Source organism: Balaenoptera musculus, chromosome 15 (genome assembly GCF_009873245.2).
Source record: "Balaenoptera musculus isolate JJ_BM4_2016_0621 chromosome 15, mBalMus1.pri.v3, whole genome shotgun sequence".
NCBI lineage: Eukaryota > Metazoa > Chordata > Mammalia > Artiodactyla > Balaenopteridae > Balaenoptera > Balaenoptera musculus.
This window is the reverse complement of record NC_045799.1, coordinates 65,915,779-65,938,349: the sequence shown is the minus strand read 5'-3', so window position 1 is coordinate 65,938,349 and position 22,571 is coordinate 65,915,779. Positions and strand designations below refer to the sequence as shown.

Sequence of the window (22,571 nt, the reverse complement as noted above, 5' to 3'; positions counted from 1 at the left end):
TTTCATTTAACCATTACATCAGCCTTATGAACTACATATTTTTTATATTCCTCAATTTACAGACAAGGACACGGAAGTTCAGAGACAGTAAAGAAATTTGCCCAAGGTCACTCAATTAGTAAAGTCTGGGGCTGGGATTTGAATCCAGGTCTCTGATTCTCAAGACCCAACTCTTAGCACTGGTCTCCACCCTTTCCTGGCAAAATCTGTGCATCTTTCCTTTGGCTTGGAGCTGGTGAGGGTCTATGCCCCGACCCAAGCTCCAGCCTCTTACCTCACCATGACCTCCTACATTTACTTCACCCCTACGTGCTTGGGAGCCAGATGTGGACCAGGCTGGTCCTCTGTTTGTGCTTGCCAGGTGTGGGATGATCTACATGGAGCCCCATCAGCTAGGCTGGAAGCCCCTGAAGGATTCATACATGGACACCCTGCCTTCCAGTCTCACCGAGGAACACAAGGAATTGGTGAGATCCTCTGGTCCCTTTCCTTCCTGTCCCTCCCTGTCTCCCTACTCCTCATCTCAAAGGTCTTCTAGGATCATTTTCACGTTCATAATTACAGAAGGCAAGAAGGAGCAGGAGACTCCCTGACTGTCCCTAATTATCTTGCTTCCTGGCTACCTGCCATTTTTCTGACTTTCTTCTCCATGTGGTGGGCATGGGGTGATGCAGTCAATTTCTCCTTTCTCTTCCACCTTCTGCATTACTTCTTGACTCCCCAGTGGAGAATTCTGGTGCTTGAGAAACGTTCTATTTGATGACTGGAATGTCACCCCTTTCCCCATTGCCTACTAGCGGAAATGCCTCTGGAAGTTGCTCTAAAGATGGACCAGGTTAGGAAGACCTGTGTTCCTCTCTTCACTGCCACTTCCCATCCCTGTAACCTAGACTCCATACCTTCTATATTTAGGGAGCCAGAACCAGTTAGAAATTCTCTTAGTGCAGCTACTAAGAGTGTCCATTTTCTTCTTCCCTTCCTAAAAGAGATGTGAATGTTCAGGTTACATTAGCACACACTCAGACAAGGGAAGTAGGAAGGGAGAACCAGTTCTTATGGTGTTTCTTGTCTTTCCCTGCATTAACAGGATTCCCTAGGAAAGTTTCCCACTGAAGAAGCCAAGAAGGATCTGAGGTGGATTCTCTTCCCACTGTGGAAACAGTCTGGGGAACTGTGTAGGACAGCCCCTCTCCTGTCACATTTACATACATGTACAATATATATATAGCATGTTTATTTACATAGACACATATCCACATGCACAGTCAGAAACCAATCTACACGTGCACAGAAGCCTTCAGAAACTTCCCAGTGTCCTTAGTACAGTCTAACTTCTTATCAGAGCCTCTGAGACTGTGATCCCACCCAGCCTGCCTCTTCAACCTCACCTACCCTCTTCTCAGCCTCAGCTCATTATCTTCCAGCCCTTGGGTCTTGTTTCCATTCCTAGAAAACCCCAGGTTTTACTACCTCAAAGCTTTTGCACTTTTTATTCCTCTTTCTGGAAATCTTGCCCCATTTATTCTCGTAAGGGATGATTAACTTTTGTCATCCAGGTCTCAGCATAAAGGCCTCCTTCTCCAAGAAGTCTTCCCTGACCACCCTATTAAACCCTACCTGTTATTTCCCATTGTAATACCTTTATTTGTTTCCTGCTAGTACATTCATGATTTGTAAATACTTAGTCCATTTCCTTGCTTGTTTATTTATTTTTTGTTTGTCTTCCCTTCCCCTCAGACTGTAAACCACGAGGACAGGGACCTTGTCTATCTTGTTCATCATTTATCCTTAGCACCTACCACACTGCATTTAGTAGATGCACAATAAATTTTGCTGACTGAAAACCACATATCTATGTACTCATGTATAGTCATATATACATATAAAGACATCTGTACATTCATATATGCACACATATCCATATATAATCAGTATGAGTATATTTATTTAGTGATGACCAGCCTACTTACAAAAAAATAAGGTAACTTACAGTGAAAGTCACAAAGTATAACAAAGATGAAAAAAACACTAAGAGGAGAAAGTGAGTCAAGTAATTTTTTAATATATTTTTTATTAGAGTATAGTTGCTCTACACTGCTGTGTCAGTGTCTGCTGTGTTTGCTATTCTGCTGTATAGCAAAGTGAATCATCCATACATATACATATATGCCATCTTTTTTGGATTTCCTTCCCATTTATGTCACCACAGAGCACTGAGTAGAGCTCCCTGTGCTATACAGTAGGTTCTCATTAGTTATCTGTTTTAAATTGGGTGGGGAGCAGAGCCAAGAGACAACAATTAACATACCCACCAATAAGTATGTACATACATACATACATACAGTGAATTACTGAAAATGAGCCTAAAATTCCCTGTGGCCACTTTCTACAGGAGACCTGCCTTATAAATGCCAGTCAGTCATTTGCAAATCAGTTGTTTGGAATTCCTAACATTTTTTTTTATAGAAACAAAGGCAGATACAGTGGCTGGGACCTAAAACTATTTCATGCATCCTGTAGCTGACCCATAGTGGCTCCAAGCTTCTCTTGAGTATTCAGCTTAGTGGAATGGGAGGGGTGGGGAATGGCCAGTGGGCTGCACAGTCCATTAAATAGGAAGCTGGGGGCATCTGTCTTGGTGCCTGTGGACTTTCCTCAGTACACCTAGACTCAAAAGTAATCAGCAGTCTTACCAACATTTCCAGCCTCCTCGAGGTGTACCAAGCTCTTGGTCTTAAACACACTTTTTAATAATGTCAAATCTCACTTTCTACTCTTAGATCAATGACATGTTCATGTGGCTTGTCCAGCCCTGCCTGGAATTTATTCACCTTCAGTGTAAATTTGTGGTCCAAACATCTCCCATCCACCTTGCCTTCTCAATGATGAGACTGTACTCCTCTCTGCTAGGTAAGTACTGCCCTACAGTTCCTAAGCCAGATGAGCGTATGGTGTGCCTTGGCCATTTCTTCTGCTCCCACCCCTATTATTCCCTCCATGAGTTACAATGAAACCAGCATTTTGCTCTAGAACCAGCAAGTCTTTTGAGTGTAGATAGTAGAATTTGGTGGAAAGAGTCCATATATTTTGGCTTGATCCTGGGTATTCTTGTGCAAATTAGCCCATTCTTCTTCAGTATTAGATTCCTCATCCACACAGTGGGAATAATAATTCCTGTTCTTCTTTACCTAACAGGGATATCCCAGAGGAAAATGAATTTAGATGACATATGTAAATGTATATCAGAAAAAAAAGATTCTGAAAAGAATAAGATAGGAAGTTTTTCCATGTTAAGAAAACTTAGATTACAAAAATCTGAATTCATAAAACACATAGATACACTATAAAAAAAACTGATCACATTAGTCTCCAGAACTAGGGAACTTCTCCGGGACATGGAGAACCATTGGTTTAAATGTCCTGGAGAAGTTCTCTATAACCATTTCACATAAATCAAATTTTACAAGATTCTATTGGAAATAACAAAAGATGTGTTAATTTGGAGAACTTTTATTGGATGCCATTTCTTTCTCAAGATAATACATAATTCAAACTGAAGGTGAATCTTCTTACAGCTTCTGCTACATGAACATATTTTCTCAACCCATTTCTTCTAAAGGCATTATAGATGTAGATTAAAAAAAAAAGTAACACGGGAAACTGTTGAGTGGAGACTTTCTCTAGCTAAATATTATTTGATTTTCTAAAATTAAAATTACAGGCAATATTTTTAAAAGCACACTAATTCATACAATATCATATGTTTGTATTTTTATTTGTAAATTTTGCATACTTCCCCAAGCTCCTTTTACTATCCTTGTGTAGTATCTCCTCCAGGAAAGAAAGCACCATCATGAGAAGTGAACTTATTGTCCACAGTCCTGAGTAACCTCATCTCTTGCCTTCCTGAATCTATAGCTATGAATCCCTCAGGAGTGCTCAAATACACACAACTACTAAAAATGGGGGACTGGATTTGAATGCACACATATTTGATTTTGGGGCTCTAACTTTTTACTCTGTCAATGTTAAAATGCAAGAACATGGTAGCTGTGATTAACAAAGACTTGAGATAAGGAACACTGAATACATTTTTAGCCTTTTATTTTGAAATAATTTTAGACTTAAAGAAAAATTGCTAAAAGAATGTAGAGTCACATATACCCTTTACTGAGATTTCTTTAATGTTAACATCTTATATAATGAAGGTACAATTATCATAATAAGGAAATTAACATTGATACTATACTGTTAACTACACTTTATTTGAATTTCACATTTTTCCACAAATGTTCTTCTTCTGATCCAGGATCCAATTCAAGATGCCACATTGTATTTAATTGTTGTTATCTCTTTGGTCGCCTACAAGCTATGACAGTTCTTCAGTCTTTCCTTATATTTCATAACCTTTTCACTTGATGAAGACTGGCCAGTTATGTTATAGAATGCTTCTCAATTTAAGTTTGCCTCATATTTTCTCATAATTAGATTGAGATTGTGCTTTTTAAAAAAATTGAGGTATAGTTGATTTACAATATTTTATGTTTCAGGTGTAAAATGCAGTGATTCACAATTTTTAAAGATTATATTCCATTAAAGTTATTATAAAATACTGGCTATATTCCCTGTGTTGTACAATATATCCTTGTAACTTATTTGTTACATGCATAGTAGTTGGTACTTCTTAATCACCAAACATTGTCTTGCCCCTCCCCTGTCCCTCTTCCCGCTGGTAACTACTAGTTTGTTTTCTATATCTGTAAGTCCATTTCTTTTTTGTTATATTCACTAGTGTGTTGTACTTTTTCGATTCCACGTATAAGTGATAACATGCAATATTTGTCTTTTTCTGTCTGACTTATTTTACTAAGCATAATAACCTCCAAGCCCATCCATGTTCTTGCAAATGGCAAAATTTCATTCATTTTTATGGCTGAGTCATCCATCTTCTTTAATGATTCATCTGTGGATGGACACTTAAGTTGCTTCCATATCTTGCCTATTGTAAATAATGCTGCTATGAATGTTGGGTGCATGTATCTTTTTGAATTAGTGTTTTTGTTTTTTCAGATATGTGCCCAGGAGTGGGATTGCTGGATCATATGACAACTCTATTTTTAGTTTTCTGAGGAACCTCCATACTGTTTTCCACAGTGGCTGCACCAATATACATACCTGCCAACAGTGTACGAGGGTTCCTTTTTCTCCACATCCTCAGCAACATTAGATATTTGTGGTCTTTTTGATGATAACTATTCTGACAGGTGTGAGGTGATACCTCATTATGGTTTTCATTTGCATTTCTCTGATGATTAAAGATGTTGAACATCTTTTCATGTGCCTGTTGGCCATCTGTATCTCTTCTTTGGAAAAATGTCTATTCAGATCTTCTGCCCATTTTTAATCAGGTTTTTTGTTTTTTTGTTGTTGATTTATATGACCTGCTTATGTATTTTAGATATTAACCCCTTATCAGTCATATCATTTGCAAATACTTTCTCTGATTCAGTAGGTTGTCTTATCATTTTGTCCATGGTTTCCTTTGATATGCAATAACTTTTAAGTTTCATTAGGTCCCACTTGTTTAGTTTTGATTTTGTTTCCTTTGCCTTAGGAGACAAATCAAAAAAATATTGCTACGATTTATGTCAAAGAGTGTTCTGCCTATGTTTGCTTCTAGGAGTTTTATGGTTTATGGTCTTACATTTAGGTCTTTAATCCATTTTGAGTTTATTTTTTATGTATGGTGTGAGAAAATCTTCTGATTTTATTCTTTTACATATAGCCATCCTATTGTCCCAGCACCACTTACTGAAGAGACTGTCCTTTCTCCATTGTATATTCTTGCCTCCTTTGTCATAGATTAATTGACCATAAGTGTATGGGTTTATTTCTGGGCTCCCTATTCTGTTCCATTGATCTATATTTCTGTTTTTGTACCAGCACCATACTGTCTTGATTACTGTAGCTTTGTAGTATAGTCTGAAGTCTGGGAGCATGATGCCTCCAGCTCTGTTCTTCTTTCTTAAGATTGCTTTGGCTATTAGGGGGTCTTATGTGTTTACATACAACTTTTAGAATTATTTGTTCTAGTTCTGTGAAAAATGCCTTTGATATTTTGATAAGGATTGCATTGAATCTGTAGATTACCTTGGGTAGCATGGTCATTTTAATAATATTAATTCTTCCAATCCATGAACACAGTATATCTTTCCATCTGTTTGTGTCGTTTTCAGTTTTTCATCAGTGTCTCGTAGTTTCCGAATATAGGTCTCTTACTTCCTTATTTAGATTTATTCCTAGATATTTTATTCTTCTTGATGCAACGTTAAATGGGATTCTTTCCTTAATTTCTCTTTATAATAGTTTGTTTTCAGTGTATAGAAGTGCAACCAATTTCTGCATATTAATTTTACTGAATCCTGCAATTTTACTGAATTTACTGGTGAACTGTAGTAGTTTTTTGGTGATGTCTTTAGGATTTTCTATATATAGTATCATGTCATCTGCAAGCACTGACAGTTTTACATCTCCTTTCCAATTTGGATTCCTTTTATTTCTTTTTCATGTCTGATTGCTGTGGCTAGGACTTTCAATACTATGGTGAATAAAAGTGCTGAGAATGGGCACCTTTGTCTTGTTCCTGATCTTATAGGAAATGCTTTCAGCTTTTCACCATTGAGTATGATATTTGCTGTGGGCTTATCATATATGGCCTTTATTATGTTGAGGTATGTTTCCTCTATACCCACTTTTTGGAGATTTTTTTTAATCATAAATGGATATTGTATATATTTTATCAAAAGCTTTTTTGCATCTATTGAGATGATCATATGGTTTTTATTCTTCAATTTGTTAATGTGATGTATCACACTGATTGATTTGTGATATCGAAAAATCTTTGCACCCCTGGGATAAATCCCACTTAATCATGGTGTATGATCTTTTTAATGTATTGTTCAATTCAGTTTGCTAATATTTTGTTGAGGGTTTTTGCATCTGTATTCATCAGTGATATTGGCCTGTAATTTTCTTTTTTTGTGATATCTTTGTCTGGTTTTGGTATCAGGGTAATGCTGGCCTCATAGAATGAGTTGGAAAGTGTTCCTGCCTCTGCATTTTTTCAGAATAGTTTGAGAAGGTAGGTTTTAACTCTTCCCTAAATGTTTGGTAGAATTCACCTGTGAAGCCCTCTGGTCCTGGACTTTCATTTGTTGGGAGTTTTTAAATTACTTATGCAATTTTATTACTGGTAATTGGTCTGTTCATATTTTCTTTTTCTTCGTGGTTCAGTCTTGTACCTGTCTAAGAATTTGTCCATTTTTTTCTAGGTTGTCCATTTTATTGGTGTTTAGTTGTTCATAGTAATCTCTGCAATTACTTTGTATTTCTGTGGTGTTGATTATAAGTTCTCCTTTTTCATTTTTGACTTTATTGATTTGGGCTTTCTCTCTTTCTTTCTTGATGAATCTGGCTAAAGATTTAGATGACTGGCCTTAAATGACATTAGGCTAGATGGACCCAATAGACATGTATAGAACATTCCATCCAAAAGCAGCAGAATACACATTATTTTCAAGTGCATACAAAACATTCTCCAGGATAGATAACATGCTAGGCCACAAACAAGCCTTGGTAAATTTAAGAAAATTGAAATCATATCAAACATCTCTTCCAACCACAATGCTATGAGACTAGAAATCAGGTACAAGAAAAAACTGCAAAAAGTACAAAGAGGCTAAACAATATGCTATTAAACAACCAATGGATAACTGAATAAATCAAAGAGGAAATCACAAAATACCTGGAGACAAATGAAAACAAACAACAATCCAAAATCTGTGGGACACAGCAAAAGCAGTTATAAGAGGGAAGTGTACAGTGATACAAACCTGAGCCAACAAGAAGAATCTCAAATAAACGACCTAACCTTATACCCAAAGAAACTAGGAAAAGAATAACAAAACACAAAGTTAGCAGAAGGAAAGAAATCTTAAAGTTCAGAGTAGAAAGAAATGAAATAGAGACAAACAAACAAACAAAAAACCAATAGAAAAGATCAGTGAAACTAAGAGCTGGTTCTTTAAAAAGATAAACAAAAATCAAGGTTTGCATTTTTAGTGAGAATACCACAGAAGTGATGCTGTATCCTCAGTGCATCATCAGTGGGTACATGATATTGATCTATCTTATTACTGGTGAAGGCTCTGGTCAAAATTAACTTTGTTCATAGTTATATTTCTCCACTGTTAATGTTACTATTTTTTCCTTTGTTATCAATAAGTACATTGGGGAAGATAATTTGAAACTATGCAGATATCCTATTTCTCCTCAAACTTTCATGCACTGATTTTAACATTCATTGGTAGATCTTGCCTATAACAATAATTATGGTGGCATTTCGTAATGTAAATTTTCTATTTATATTTATATTCCTTTTACAAATTAGAATTCTTCTGTAAAGAAAAACTGTTCTTCCATATTTATTTACTTATTTAATTATTTATTGATCAAAGTATGGACTCATGGATATTTATTTTATTCTATGGATTATAATCCAATGCTATAATTACTTATTTTGCTGTTCAAATGGTTTTTGCCATTGGGAGCACCTTCAGGTTGGTTCCTGTGTCCCTTCAGCATGTCTTTATCCTCAGATTACTAAAATCAGATATGAAAATGGGGACATTACTACTCATTGTACAGAAATAAAAAGGATTATAAGAGAATACTGTGAACAATTTTATGCCAAAAAATTGGATTACTTAAATGAAATGGACAAATACCTACCAAGACACAAAACCTACCAAGACTGCATCATGAAGAAATCTGAATAGACCAGTGACTAGTTTTGGTCAGTTATCAAAAAGCTCCCAACAAAGAAAAGTCCTGGATCTGATGGCTTCACTGGTGAATTCAACCAGCATTTAGAGAACTAATATCAATCCTTCTCAAACTTTAACAAAATGTTTAAAAGAGAACACTTCCTCACTCATTCTATGAGGCCAGCATTACCCTGACACCAAAGCCAGACAAAGACACTACAAGAAAATTACAGACCAATATCCCTTATGAAGATTAATGCAAAAATTCCCCCCAAAATACCAGAAAACCAAATTAAGCAGCATATTAAAAGGATTATACACTGTGACCAACTAAGATTTATTTCTGTAGTGCAAGGATGGTTCAATGTATGAAAATTGATCAATGTGTGATACATGTAATACAATGTAATTAACAGAACGAAGGGAAAAAAAACACATTATCTCAATTAATGCAGAGAATCATTTGACAAAATTCATGAAATCATGATAAACACTGAACAAAGTAAGAATAGAAGGATACTACCTCAACATAATAAAAGCCATATATGAAAAACCCACAGTGAACATTATACTCAATGGTGAAAGACTTAAAGCTTTTCAGCTAAGATCAAGAACAGGGAAAGGATGCTTGCTTTCACCACTTCTGTTCAACATAGTATTGGAAGTACTAGCCAGAGTAATTAGGCAAGAAAAAGAAATAAAAATATATATCCACATTAGAAAGGAAGAAGTAAAATTATCTCTGTTTGCAGATTATATGATCTAATACATAGTAAATCCTAAAGATTTCACACACACACACAAAAACTGTTATAAACAAATTCAGCAAAGTGACAGGATACAAAATCAACACACAAAATCAGTGTATTTCTGTTGCATTTCTGTACACTGACAATGAGCAATTCGAAATCTAAATTAAGAAAACAATGCCACTTACAGTAGCCTAACAAAGAATAAAATACATAGGAATTAACTTAACCAAGAAGGTGATAGACTTCTACAATGAAAACTACAAAACATTGCTGAAAGAAATTATAGAACACTTTAATAGAAAGGCATTCCAAGTTCATGTATTGGAAGACTAAGTATTATTAAGATGTCAATAGTACCCAAAATAATCAAATTATTCAGTGCAATTTCTATTAAAATCCCGATTACATTTTTTGCAGAAATATAAAAATCCATCCTAAAATTCATATGGAATTTCAAAGACCCTGAATAGCCAAAACAATCTTGAAAAAGAAACAGAAAGTTGGAGAACAAAGAACACTTTCTGATTTCAAAAGTTAATGCAAAGCTAAAATAATCAAAACAGTGCAGTACTCATAAAGACAGATGTATGAACCAATGGAGTGGAACAGAAAGTCTAGATATAAACCCTTACATGTATTGTCAAATGATTTTCCACAAGGATGCCAAGACATTTCAATGGGGCAAGGACAGTCTTTTCAACAAATGGTGTCAGGAAACCTGGATATCCACTACAAAAGAATGAAGTTGGACCCTTAATACCATCTAAAAAGATTAACTCAAAACAGATGAAAGACCTAAACATAAGAACTAAACCTATAAACTTTCTAGAAGACATAAGGTGGAAAGCTATTTGGCAATGATTTCTTGGATATGACACCAAAGTCACAGGCAACAAAAGGAAAAAAAGACAAATACATTGCATGAAAATTGAAAACTTTTGTACATCAAAAGACTCTAGCAACAGAATAAAAAGGCAACCCACAAGTGGGAGAAAATATTTACAAATCATATATATGTAAAGGATGAATACCCAGAATATATAGAGAACTTCTAAAATTTAACAACACAAAAACAAATAATATGATAAATAATAGGCAAAGGACTTAAATAGACATTTCTCCAAAGAAGATACACAAATGGTTTAATAACCACATGAAAAGATGCTCAACATCTCTAATTATTAGGAAAATGCAAATCAAAACCACAATGAGATACCACCTCATACCTATTAGGATGGATACTATCCAAACAACAAGATCAACAGCATCAACAACCAAAAGAACAAGTGTTGATGAGGATGTAGAGAAATTGGAACCCTTGTGCACTGTTGATGGAAATGTAAAATGGTACAGTTGCTATGGAAAATAGTTTGTCAGATCCTCAGAATTAAAAATAGAATTACCAGATGACTTAGCACTTCTACTTCTGGTATATATACAAAGGAATTGAAAGCAGGGACATAAACAGATATTTGTACACGCATGTTCATAGCAGCATTATTCACAGTAGCCAAAGGTGGAAGCAACCCAAGTGTCCATCAACTAATGAATGGATAAATAAATCTAGTATATACATTTGGTGGGTGAAATATTATTCAGCCTTAAAAAAGGAAGGAAATTCTGGGGAGTTCCCTAGTGGTCTAGTGGTTAGTATTTGGCGCTTTCACTGCCGTGGCCTGGGTTCAATCCCTGGTTGAGGAACAGAGATCCCACAAGCCGCATGGTGCGGCCAAAATTAAAAAAAGAAAGAAATTCTGATACATGCTGCAACATGGATGAACCTTGAGGACATTATGCTAAGAGAAATAAGCCAGTCAGAAAAAGACTATATGATTTCACCTCGAAGACATATCTAGGTTAGTCAAATTTATAAAGACAGAAAGTAGAATGCTGTTTGCCAGGCCGTTGGAGAGAGGGTAATGAATTAATGTTTCATGGATACAGAGTTTCAGCTTTTTAAGATGAAAATAGCTCTGGATATGAATAGTGGTGATGGTTGCACAACAACATGAATGTATTTAATACCACTGAACTTTAAAATGGTTAAGATGGTAATTTTTTTTTTCAAAGTTTTGTTTTGTTTTGTTTTAATTTTATTTATTTATTTATTTATGACTGTGTTGGGTCTTCGTTTCTGTGCGAGGGCTCTCTCCAGTTGCGGCAAGTGGGGGCCACTCTTCATCGCGGTGCACGGGCCTCTCACTATCGTGGCCTTTCTTGTTGCGGAGCACAGGCTCCAGACGCACAGGCTCAGTAATTGTGGCTCACGGGCCCAGTTGCTCTGCGGCATGTGGGATCTTCCCAGACCAGGGCTCGAACCCGTGTCCCCTGCATTGGCAGGCAGATTCTCAACCACTGCGCCACCAGGGAAGCCCCAGGATGGTAATTTATATGTTATGCATATCTTACCACAATAAAAAAAAAAATTTTTTTTTAATGTATGTGGATAAAGGATCTGGCAGGTGATGCCACTCAACCAGTATCGATCCTCTTCCCAGGCCCCTCACAGACAAAACTGCCCAATTCATATCTCTTGCACTCTGCAGCTTTTCCTGAGATTCCTTTTCTTGCTTTTAGATGAAATCAGGGAAATAGAAGAGAAGGAAAGTGAATTATTTGAAAGCCTGACAAGCCAACAGATCTTCCTCTGGCTGCAAGGTCTATTCCTTTTTGCCTTGGTGTGGACCGTGGCCGGCACCATCAACGCAGACAGCAGAAAGAAATTTGATCTGTTTTTCCGCAACCTCATCATGGGTATGGATGATAACAACCCAAGACCCAAAAGCGTCAAACTCACCAAAAACAACATCTTTCCAGAAAGAGGTAACTTAGTACCTGTTTGTTTTGTCTTACTATAGTGGTTTGGAACATATGTTCCAAACCCAACCAAAATGTGTGGCCCATGTGAGGCCTTTACAAAAGCCAGCAAAGATTTTGTAGCTTGCCTGAGAGGGTTCACTTCTTCAGAGCTGGCCCGTGTATGTAGAGATGGGTGACCCTGAAGTCAGGGTCTTATGGGTTATTTTAACTACTAATTTTTAATTTAGAAAAAGTCGATATAACTTTTTTTTTAATTACCCATAATCTCATCACTCTAACAGGCCCCAGGGAACAGCATGAGAAATATAGCCACTTTTTTTTCTTACACCCTTCTAGTCCTGTTCTATGTGTATACACGCCATATCATGGTGATTATGGTATTAACATTTCCTTTAATTTTTTCATTGTAATCTAATATTATATTAAAATATTTATAATTTTGCTACATACATTATCTTCAGAATGATTAATGATGTATTAATATTCTTCTATGTGTGACATCATTCATAAAAAGATTGAAAGATGTTTGTTTTCTTTTAAGTAGCTTTTACTGCTTTTTTTCTTACCACCCAAGTAATACATTACATCACATTTAGAAAATACAGAGAAAGGAATAGAAGAAAATAAATATCAATGGTAATCCCACTATCCAGAAATAATCACTTTATATATTTTTTCTTCCAGTTTTTTTCTGTATTTCTATAGCAAAAATGGGATCATACTATATATACATTCCAAATAGTTTTACATTTTCTTAATTATAAAAAAGTATATGATGGACCCATGAGGGAACTCCCTGGGGTGATGGTAATGTTGTATATGTTGAGAGAGATTTGGGTTATACAAATACATGCAATTCTCAAAACTCAGTGAATGAAAACAAGACTTGTGCATTTCATTGTATGCAAATTTTTTAGCAAATGAAAAAACATAAATATTGAACAGTTAGTGATATACATGCCAAAGTATTTATGAGGAAGTGTATATATTTTCTTTGAAATGTGTCAAAAAATAAGATGCCTTGATGGATAGAGGGATGAACAGGTATGTGATAAAACAAGTGAAAAACTAATGGTAAAATCTAGGAGATGGGTATACAGATGTTCACTGTACAGGGTTTTCAGTGTTTCTTTATGTTTGAAACTTTACATAATAATAAAAAAAATGAATGAGCAAGTAGTTGCCGTTGTCCCCCTAAACACACACTTTCCCCAGCACACCTGGCACACTTCAAATATGTGATACATGGTTATCTGTCAGATGAACTGCATGGAGGCCCTGTACAAATCCCCTTGTTAGATGGTAGTACATCCATTCTTTTTTTTTTTTCCTCTGTTTTTTTAATTCAGAAGATTTTCTTTGTTTATCTTTTATTGTGGTAAAATATACATATCATAAAATTTACCATTTTAACTATTTTCAGGTGTACAGTTCAGTGGTGTTAAATACATTCACATTGTTGTGCAACTATCACCACCATCCATCCCCAGAATTTTTCATCTTTTCAAATGGAAACTCCATACTTATTATTATTTTTTTAATTTATTTATTTATTATTTATTTATTTTTTTTTTTAATTTTTGGCTGTGTTGGGTCTTCATTTCTCTGTGAGGGCTTTCTCCAGTTGCAGCGAGTGGGGGCCACTCTTCATCGTGGTGCGCGGGCCTCTCACTATCGCGGCCTCTCTTGTTGCAGAGCACAGGCTCCAGACGCTCAGGCTCAGTAGTTGTGGCTCCCGGGCCTAGTTGCTCCGCGCCATGTGGGATCTTCCCAGACCAGGGTTCGAGCCCGCGTCCCCTGCATCGGCAGGCAGATTCTCAACCACTGCGCCACCAGGGAAGCCTGAAACTCCATACTTATTAAACAATAACTCCCCATTTCCTCCTTCCCTTAGCCCCTAGCAACAACTATTCAACTTTGTCTCTATAAATTTGACTACTCTAGAATATAAGTAAAATCATACAGGTAAAATCATATACTATTTGTCCTTTTTTGACTAGTTTATTTCGCTTAACATAATGTCTTCAAAGTTCATCCATGCTGTGGCATGTGTCAGAATTTCCTTCCTTTTAAAGGCTGAATAGTATTTCTGTATATGGATATACCACATTGTGTTTATCCATTCATTTGTCATGGAAACTTAGGTTGCTTCCACCTTTTGGCTACTGTGATAATGGTGCTATGAACACAAGTGTACAAATATTTGTTTGAGTTTCTTACTTTCCGTTCTTTTGGGTATATGCCCAAAAATGGAATTTTGGGATCATACGGTAATTCTATGTTTAATTTTTTGAGGAACTGCCGTAATGTTTTCCATACTGATTGCACCATTGTACCTTCCTGCCAACAATGCACAAGCATTTCAATTTCTCCACAGCCTCATATTATGTTTTCTTTTGTTTTTTATAATAGCCATCATGATGGGTGTAAAGTTCATTATTAATTTTTTAAGAAAAAATATGAATGTATCATATAATAAAAAAGTTATAATTTTTTAAAAAAGAAAACAAATATTAACATGTTAATGACCATCCTTTTAGACATTTCCCTATTCACGTATGTGCCTACAGATTTATTTTTACACATATGGGATCATTCTGTACTTATGTTCTAGTTTTTGCTATCGTTAACAGTGTTTTGGTGAACAACATTCTGGTGGCTACCCATTTGCTTAATTCATGATAACTTCCTTAGGATAATTCCCTAGAAATAGAATTACTGAGTCAACAGTCAATAAAATTTTAAAGCTTTTGATTGCTAAATTTCCCTTGTGTCCTCACCAACACTATTTCCATTTTTTTTTTTAAATCTTGAGCAATTAAGAATGTGAAAGTGGTATCTCATTTTAGCTTTTTTCTCTTTTTAAATTTTTTATTATATTTTTTATTTAAGTATAGTTGATGTATAATATTATATGTTACAGGTATACAATATAGTGATTCACAATTTTTAAAGGTTCCACTCCATATATAGTTATTATAAAATATTTGCTATAGTCCCCATGTTGTACAGTATATCCTTGTAGCTTATTTTATACCTAGAAGTTTGTACCTCTGAGCCCCCTACCCCAATGTTGCCCCTCCCCTATTCCCTCACCCCTCTTGTAAGCACTAATTCTCTATATCTGTGAGTCTGCTTCTTTTTTTATTCACTAGGTTGTATTTTTTAGATTCCACATGTAAGTGACATCATATAGTACTGTCTTTCTCTGTCTGGCTTATTTCACTTAGCATAATGCCCTCCAAGTCCATCCATGTTGCTGCAAATGGCAAAATTTCATTCTTTTTGTGGCTGAGTAGTATTCCATTGTGTATGTATAGCACATTTTTATCCATTCATCTGTGGATGGACACTTAGGTTGCTTCCATATCTTGGCTATTGCAAATAATGCTGCTATGAATATTGGGTGCGTGTATCTTTTTTTTAACATCTTTATTGGATTATAATTGCTTTACAATGTTGTGTTAGTTTCTGCTGTACAACAGAGTGAATCAGCTATGTGTATACATATATCCCCTCCCTCTTGAGCCTCCCTCCCACCCTCTCCATCCTATCCCTCTAGGTTGTCACAAAGCACTGAGCTGATCTCCCTGTGCTATACAGCAGCTTCCCACTAGCTATCTGTTTTACAATGGCAGTGTATATATGTCAATGCTACTCTCTCAATTCATCCCAGCCTCCCCTTCCCCCGCTGTGTCCACAAGGCTGTTCTCTATGTCTGCGTCTCTATTCCTGCCCTGCCACTAGGTTCATCAGTACCATTTTTCTAGATTCCATATATGTGCATTAATATACAGTATTTGTTTTTCTCTTTCTGACTTACTTCTCTCTGTATAACAGACTCTAGGTCCATCCACATCACTACAAATGACTCAATTTCGTTCTCCTTATGGCTGAGTAATATTCCATTGTATATACCGCATCTTTTTTATCCATTCATCTGTCGATGGACATTTAGGTTGCTTCCATGTCCTGGCTATTGTAAATAGTGCTGCAATGAACATTGGGGTACATGTATCTTTTTGAATTAGTGATTTTGTTTTTTTCAGATATATAACCAGGAGTGGAATTGCTGGGTCATATGATAGTTCTATTTTTAGTTTTTTGAGCAACCTCCATACTGTTTTACACAGTGGCTGCACCATTAGACACCCACCAACAGTGTACAAGGGTTCCCTTTTCTCCACATCCTCGCCAACATTAGATATTTGTGTTCTTTTTGATGATGGTCATTCTGACAGGTGTGAGGCGATACCTCACTGTGGTTTGGATTTGCATTTCTCTGATGATTAACGATGTTAAGCATCTTTTCATGTGCCTGTTGGCCATCTGTATTTCCTCTTTTAAAAAAAAGTCTATTCAGTTCCTCTGCCCATTTTTTAATCTGGTTGTTTGTTTTATTGATGTTGAGTTGTATTACCTGTTTATAACCCCTTATCGGTCATATCATTTGCAAATATTTTCTCCCATTCAGTAGGTTGTCTTTATCATTTTGTCCATGGTTTCCTTTGATATGCAAAAGCTTTTAAGTTTCATTAGGTCCCATTTGTTTAGTTTTGCTTTTGTTTCCTTTGCCTTAGGAGACAAACCCAAAAAATATTGTTTTGGTTATTAGGGGGTCTTTTGTGTTTACATACAACTTTTACAATTATTTGTTCTAGTTCTGTGAAAAATGCCTTTGATATTTTGATAGGGTTTGCATTAAATCTGTAGATTACCTTGGGTAGTATGGTCATTTTAACAATATTAATTCTTCCAATCCATGAACACAGTATATCTTTCCATCTGTTTGTGTTGTCTTCAGTTTTTCATCAGTGTCTCATAGTTTTCCAATTATAGGTCTCTTACCTCCTTATTTAGATTTATTCCTAGATATTTTATTCTTTCTGATGCGATGGTAAATGGAATTCTTTCCTTAAATTCTCTTTCTGATAGTTTGTTTACAGTGTATAGAAGTGTAACCAATTTCTGTATATTAATTTTGTATCCTGCAGCTTTACCGAATTCATTGATGAACTGTCATAGTTTTTGGTGATGAAGTAGTAGTAGTTTTTTTCAGCTTTTCATCATTGAGTATGATGTTAGCTGTGGACTTATCATATATGGCCTTTATTATGTTGAGGTATGTTTCCTCTATACCCACTTTGTGGAGATTATTAATCATAAATGGATGTTGTATTTTGTCAAAAGCTTTTTTTCATCTACTGAGATGATCATGTGGTTTTTATTCTTCAATTTGTTAATGTGGTGTTTCACATTGATTTGTGGATATTGAAAAAATCCTTGCATCCCTGGGATAAATCCCACTTGATCATAGTGTATGATGCTTTTAATGTATTGTTCGATTTGGTTTGCTAATATTTTGTTGAGGATTTTTGCATCTATGTTCATCAGTGATATTGGCCTGTAATTTTCTTTTTTTGTGATAACTTTGGTTTTGGTATCAGGGTGATGCAGGCCTCATAGAATGTGTTCAGAAGTGTTCCTGCCTCTGCAATTTTTTGGAATAGTTTGAGAAGGTAGGTGTTAACTCTCCTCTAAATGTTTGGTAGAATTCACCTGTGAAGCCCTCTGGTCCTGGACTTTTGTTTGTTGGGAGTTTTTAAATTACTGATTCAACTTTATTACTGGCAATTAGTCTGTTCATATTTTCTATTTCCTCAAGGTCCAGTCTTGGGAGATTGTCCCTTCCCAAGAATTTGTCCATTTCTTCTGGGTTGTTCATTTTATTGGCATATAGCTGTTCATAGTAGTTTCTTATGATCATTTGTATTTCTGTAGTGTCGGTTGTTATTTCCCCTTTTTCATTTCTGATTTTATTGATTTGGGCCCTCTCCCTTTTTTTCTTGATGAGTCTGGCTACAGGTTTATCAATTTTGTTTATCTTTTCAAAGAACCAGCTTTTCATTTCATTGAATTTTTCTATTGTTTTTTAGTCTCTATTTCATTTATTTCTCCTCTGATCTTTATGATTTCTCTCCTTCTACTAACTTTGGGTTCATTTATTCTTCTTTTTCTAGTTCCTTTAGTTGTAAGGTTAGGTTGCTCATTTGAGATTTTTCTTGTTTCCTGAAGTAAGATTGTATTGCTATAAATTTCCCTCTTAGAACTGCTCTTGCTGTATCCCATAGGTTTCGGATCATTGTGTTTTCATTTTCATTTGTGTCTAGGTATTTTTTTATTTCCTCTTTGATTTCTTCAGTAATCCATTGGTTGTTTAGCCTCCACATATTTGTGATTTTTGCAGTTTTTTTCTTATAGTTGATTTCTAGTCTCATAGTTCTGTGGTCGGAAAAGATACTTGATATGATTTAAATTTTCTTAAATTTACTGAGGCTTTTTTGTGGCCTAGCATGTGATCTGTCCTGGAGAATGTTCCATGTGCACTTGAAATTATGTATATTCTGCTGCTTTCAGATGGAATGCTCTATGTATATCAATTAAGTCCGTGTGATCTAAGGTGTCATTTAAGACCAGTGTTTCCTTATTAATTTTCTGTCTGGATGATCTGTCTGTTGATGTAAGTGGGGTGTTAAAGGCCCCCCCCCACTATTATTGTGTTACTGTCAATTTCTCCTTTTATGTCTGTTAATATCTGCCTCCTATATTGAGGTGCTCCTGTGTTGGGTGCGTATATGTTTGCAATTGTTATATCTGCTTCTTGGATTGATCCCTTGATGATTATATAGTATCCTTCTTTGTCTCTTGTAACAGACTTTATTTTAAAGTCCATTTTGAGCACAGGGAGATCAGCTCGGTGCTATGTGACTGCCTGGGGGGGTGGGATGGGGAGGGTGGGAGGGAGGGAGATACGGGAGGGAGGAGATATGGGAACGTGTGTATATGTGTAGCTGATTCACTTTGTTATAAAGCAGAAACTAACACACCATTGTGAAGCAATTATACTTCAATAAAGATGTTTAAAAAAAATAAAATAAAATAAAATAAAGTCTATTTTGTCTGATATAAGTATTGCTACTTTTGATTTCCATTTGCACAGAATACCTCTTTGCATCCCTTCACTATCAGTCTGTGTGTGTCTCTATATCTGAAGTGAGTCTCTGGTAGGCAGCATATATACAGGTCTTGTTTTTGTATCCATTCAGCCACTCTATGTCTTTTGGTTGGAGCATTTAATCCATTTACATTTAAGGTAATTATTGATATTTATGTTCATATTGCCATTTTATTCTTTTTCTTCTTTTTTTCTCTTCTCTTAAGATTTGATGACTATCTTTAGTGTTATGTTCGGATTCCTTTTTCTTTTTTGTGTGTATGTCTATTTTAGATTTTTGGTTTGTGGTGGTTACCATGAGGATTTTATATGGCAGTCTGTATATGTGTGTGTATTGGTGTGTGTGTGTATAAGTTGCTGATCTCTTCATTTCAAATGCATTTTTAAAACCCTGCATTTGTACTCTCCTCCCCTCCCAATTACTATTTTTGATATCATATTTTTACATCTAATTGTTTTCTGTATCTCATAACTGCTTATTGTGGGTATAGATAATTTTACTACTTTTGACTTTTAACCTCCCTACTAGCTTTGTGTGTGGATGATTTCCTACCTTTACTGTAGGTTTGCCTTTACTAGTGACCTTTTTCATTTTGTAATTTTCTTGTTTCTAGTTGTGGCCTTTCCTTTTTGCCTAGAGAAGTTCCTTTAACATTTGGTATAAAGCTCATTTGGTGGTGCTGAACTTTTTTAGCTTTTGCTTGTCTGTAAAGCTTTTGATCGCTCCATCAAATCTGAATGAGAGCCTTGCCAGGTAGAGTATTTTTGGTTGTAGGTGTTTACCTTTCATCACTTTAAATATATTGTGCCACTCCCTTCTGGCCTGCAGAGTTTCTGCTGAAAAATCAGCTGATAGACTTATGGGAGTTCCCTTGTATGTTATTTGTTGCTTTTCCCTCACTGCTTTTAATATTCTCTCTTTACCTTTAATTTTTGTCATTTTTATTACAGTGTGTCTTGGTGTGTTCCTCATTGGGTTCATCCTGTATGGGACTCTCTGCACCTCCTGGACTTGGTGACTGTGTCCTTTCCCATGTTAGGGAAGTTTTTCAGCTATTATGTTTTCAAGTATGTTCTCAGCCCCTTTCACTCTTTCTCTTCTCTTTCTGGGACCCCTATAATGTGAATATTAGTGTTCTAAATAGTGTCCCAGAGGTCTCTTAAACTGTTCTCATTTCTTTTCATTCTTTTTTCTTTTTTCTGTTCAGCAATAGTGATTTCCACTACTTTGTCTTCCAGCTCACTGATCCGTTCCTCTGTATCATTTAGTCTACTCTTGATTCCTTCTCACGTATTTTTTCATTTCATTTATTATATTCTTCATCTCTCTTTGGTTGTTCTTTATATATTCTAACTCTTTGTTAAAAACTTCTAACTTCTCACTCTGTGCATCCATTCTTCTCCCAAGTTCTTTCATCATCTTTACAATCATTATCTGAACTCTTTCTTAGGTAGATTGCCTATCTCCACGTCACTTAGTTTTCTTCTGGGGTTTTATCTTGTTCCTTCATCTGGAACATGTTCCTCTCCTGCCTCATTTTGTCTGAGTTGCTATTTGTATTTTTATGTATGTGGTAGGTTAGTCACATTTCTCGACTTGGAGAAGTAGCCTTCCTTAGGAGATATCCTATGTGTCCCAGCAGTGCACTCCCCTGTTGTCATCCAAACTGTGTGCTCTAGGGATTCCCTCTAAGAGTGTTGCTTGGGTACTTCAGTTATGGTGGGCTGTGTGGGCAGTCTGGTACACTTGGTTGGTCCCTAGCCCAGTAGGTTGCCAGGCCCTGCCTTGTGCAGATGCTGCTGGCTGCTGGTTAGCAGGGCCTGGTCACAAGGCACTGATTGCAGGGTCCCTGGGGCTAGTGCTGGCTCACTGGTGCATGGAGTCAAGGTCCAGAAGACTCTGGGGCTGTTGATCCCCCCCACTGGTGGGTGAAGCCAGGTTCTAGGGTTAGTTCTGGACTACTGTCAGGCAGAGCCAGGTCTTGGAGTCTGGCTGTAGAGCCCAGGGATCCCAGAGCTGGTGTCAGATCCCTGCTGGGGCAGGGCAGTTCCTGACAGTTAGCTGTGAGGTCCATGCTGTCCCGAAGCTTGTGTTGGCCTGCCACTGGGCAGGACCAGGGCCCAGCTGGTCCCAGGGTAGGATCTGGCCTGCTGTGGGAAGACAGGGTCTGTGAGATTGTGGTTTTCTTGCATCTGGTGTTTGCCTCCTGATGGGTGAGGCTGGTCTTGAGGCTAGTGCAGGTTTCCTGGAGGGCCAGGCCAGTGCCTGTCCACTGGTGGGTAGAGCTGGGTCTTGACCCTCTGGTGGGCAGGGCTGTGTCTAGAGGCATGTCTAGAGGGGCCATGAGCTCAGGAAGTCTTTAGGAAGCCTGTCTGCTGATGGGTGGAGCTGTGTCTCCACCCAGTTAGTTGTGGCCTGAGGCATCCCAGCACTGGTGCCTACAGTCTATTGGGTGGGGCCAGGTCTTGTGCTAATGAGCTAGAGGTAGAATCCCACTATGGTTGCTGACAGCAGCATTGTCTACATGGTACAAAGCTCCCAAATATGGCTGCTGCCAGTGTCTACGTCCCCAAGGTAAGCCACTGCTGCACTGTCCCCCCACCCGCTGGCCTCTCTGCAAGACTCTCCAAGACCAGCAGGTAGGTCTGGCCCAGGCTCCTATCAAATTACTGCTTTTTCCCTGAGTCCCAGTGCATGGGATATTGTGTGTGTGCCCTTTAAGAGTGAAGCCTCGGGCTTCCGGGGTGGTGCAGTGGTTGAGAATCTGCCTGCCAATGCAGGGAACACGGGTTTGAGCCCTGGTCTGGGAAGATCCCACATGCCGCGGAGCAACTAGGCCCGTGAGCCACAACTACTGAGCCTGTGCGTCTGGAGCCTGTGCTCTGCAACAAGAGAGGCCGCGATAGTGAGAGGCCCGCGCACCGCGATGAAGAGTGGCCCCCACTTGCCGCAACTAGAGAAAGCCCTCGCACAGAAACGAAGACCCAACACAGCCAAAAAAAAAAAGAAAAAGAGTGAAGCCTCTATTTCCCCCAGTCCTTTGGGACTCCCAAAATTAAGCCCCACTGACCTTCAAAGCCAAATACTCTGGGGGTGGGGGGTCGTCCCAGGCTGGGGAGCCCGATTTGGGGCTCTGAACTCTCGCTCCTGTGGGAGAA

At 37.2% G+C, this 22,571-nt stretch overlaps 1 protein-coding gene across 1 annotated transcript in view; it reads left to right on the top strand.

Moving 5' to 3' along the window:
* Nucleotides 1-22,571, top strand: part of DNAH3 (dynein axonemal heavy chain 3) — a 211,811-nt gene that overhangs the window by 111,568 nt on the left and 77,672 nt on the right. The window contains 3 exon segments of the mRNA XM_036824136.1: nt 362-467; nt 2,781-2,910; nt 12,155-12,400. Coding sequence (XP_036680031.1) covers nt 362-467; nt 2,781-2,910; nt 12,155-12,400 — 482 coding nt within the window.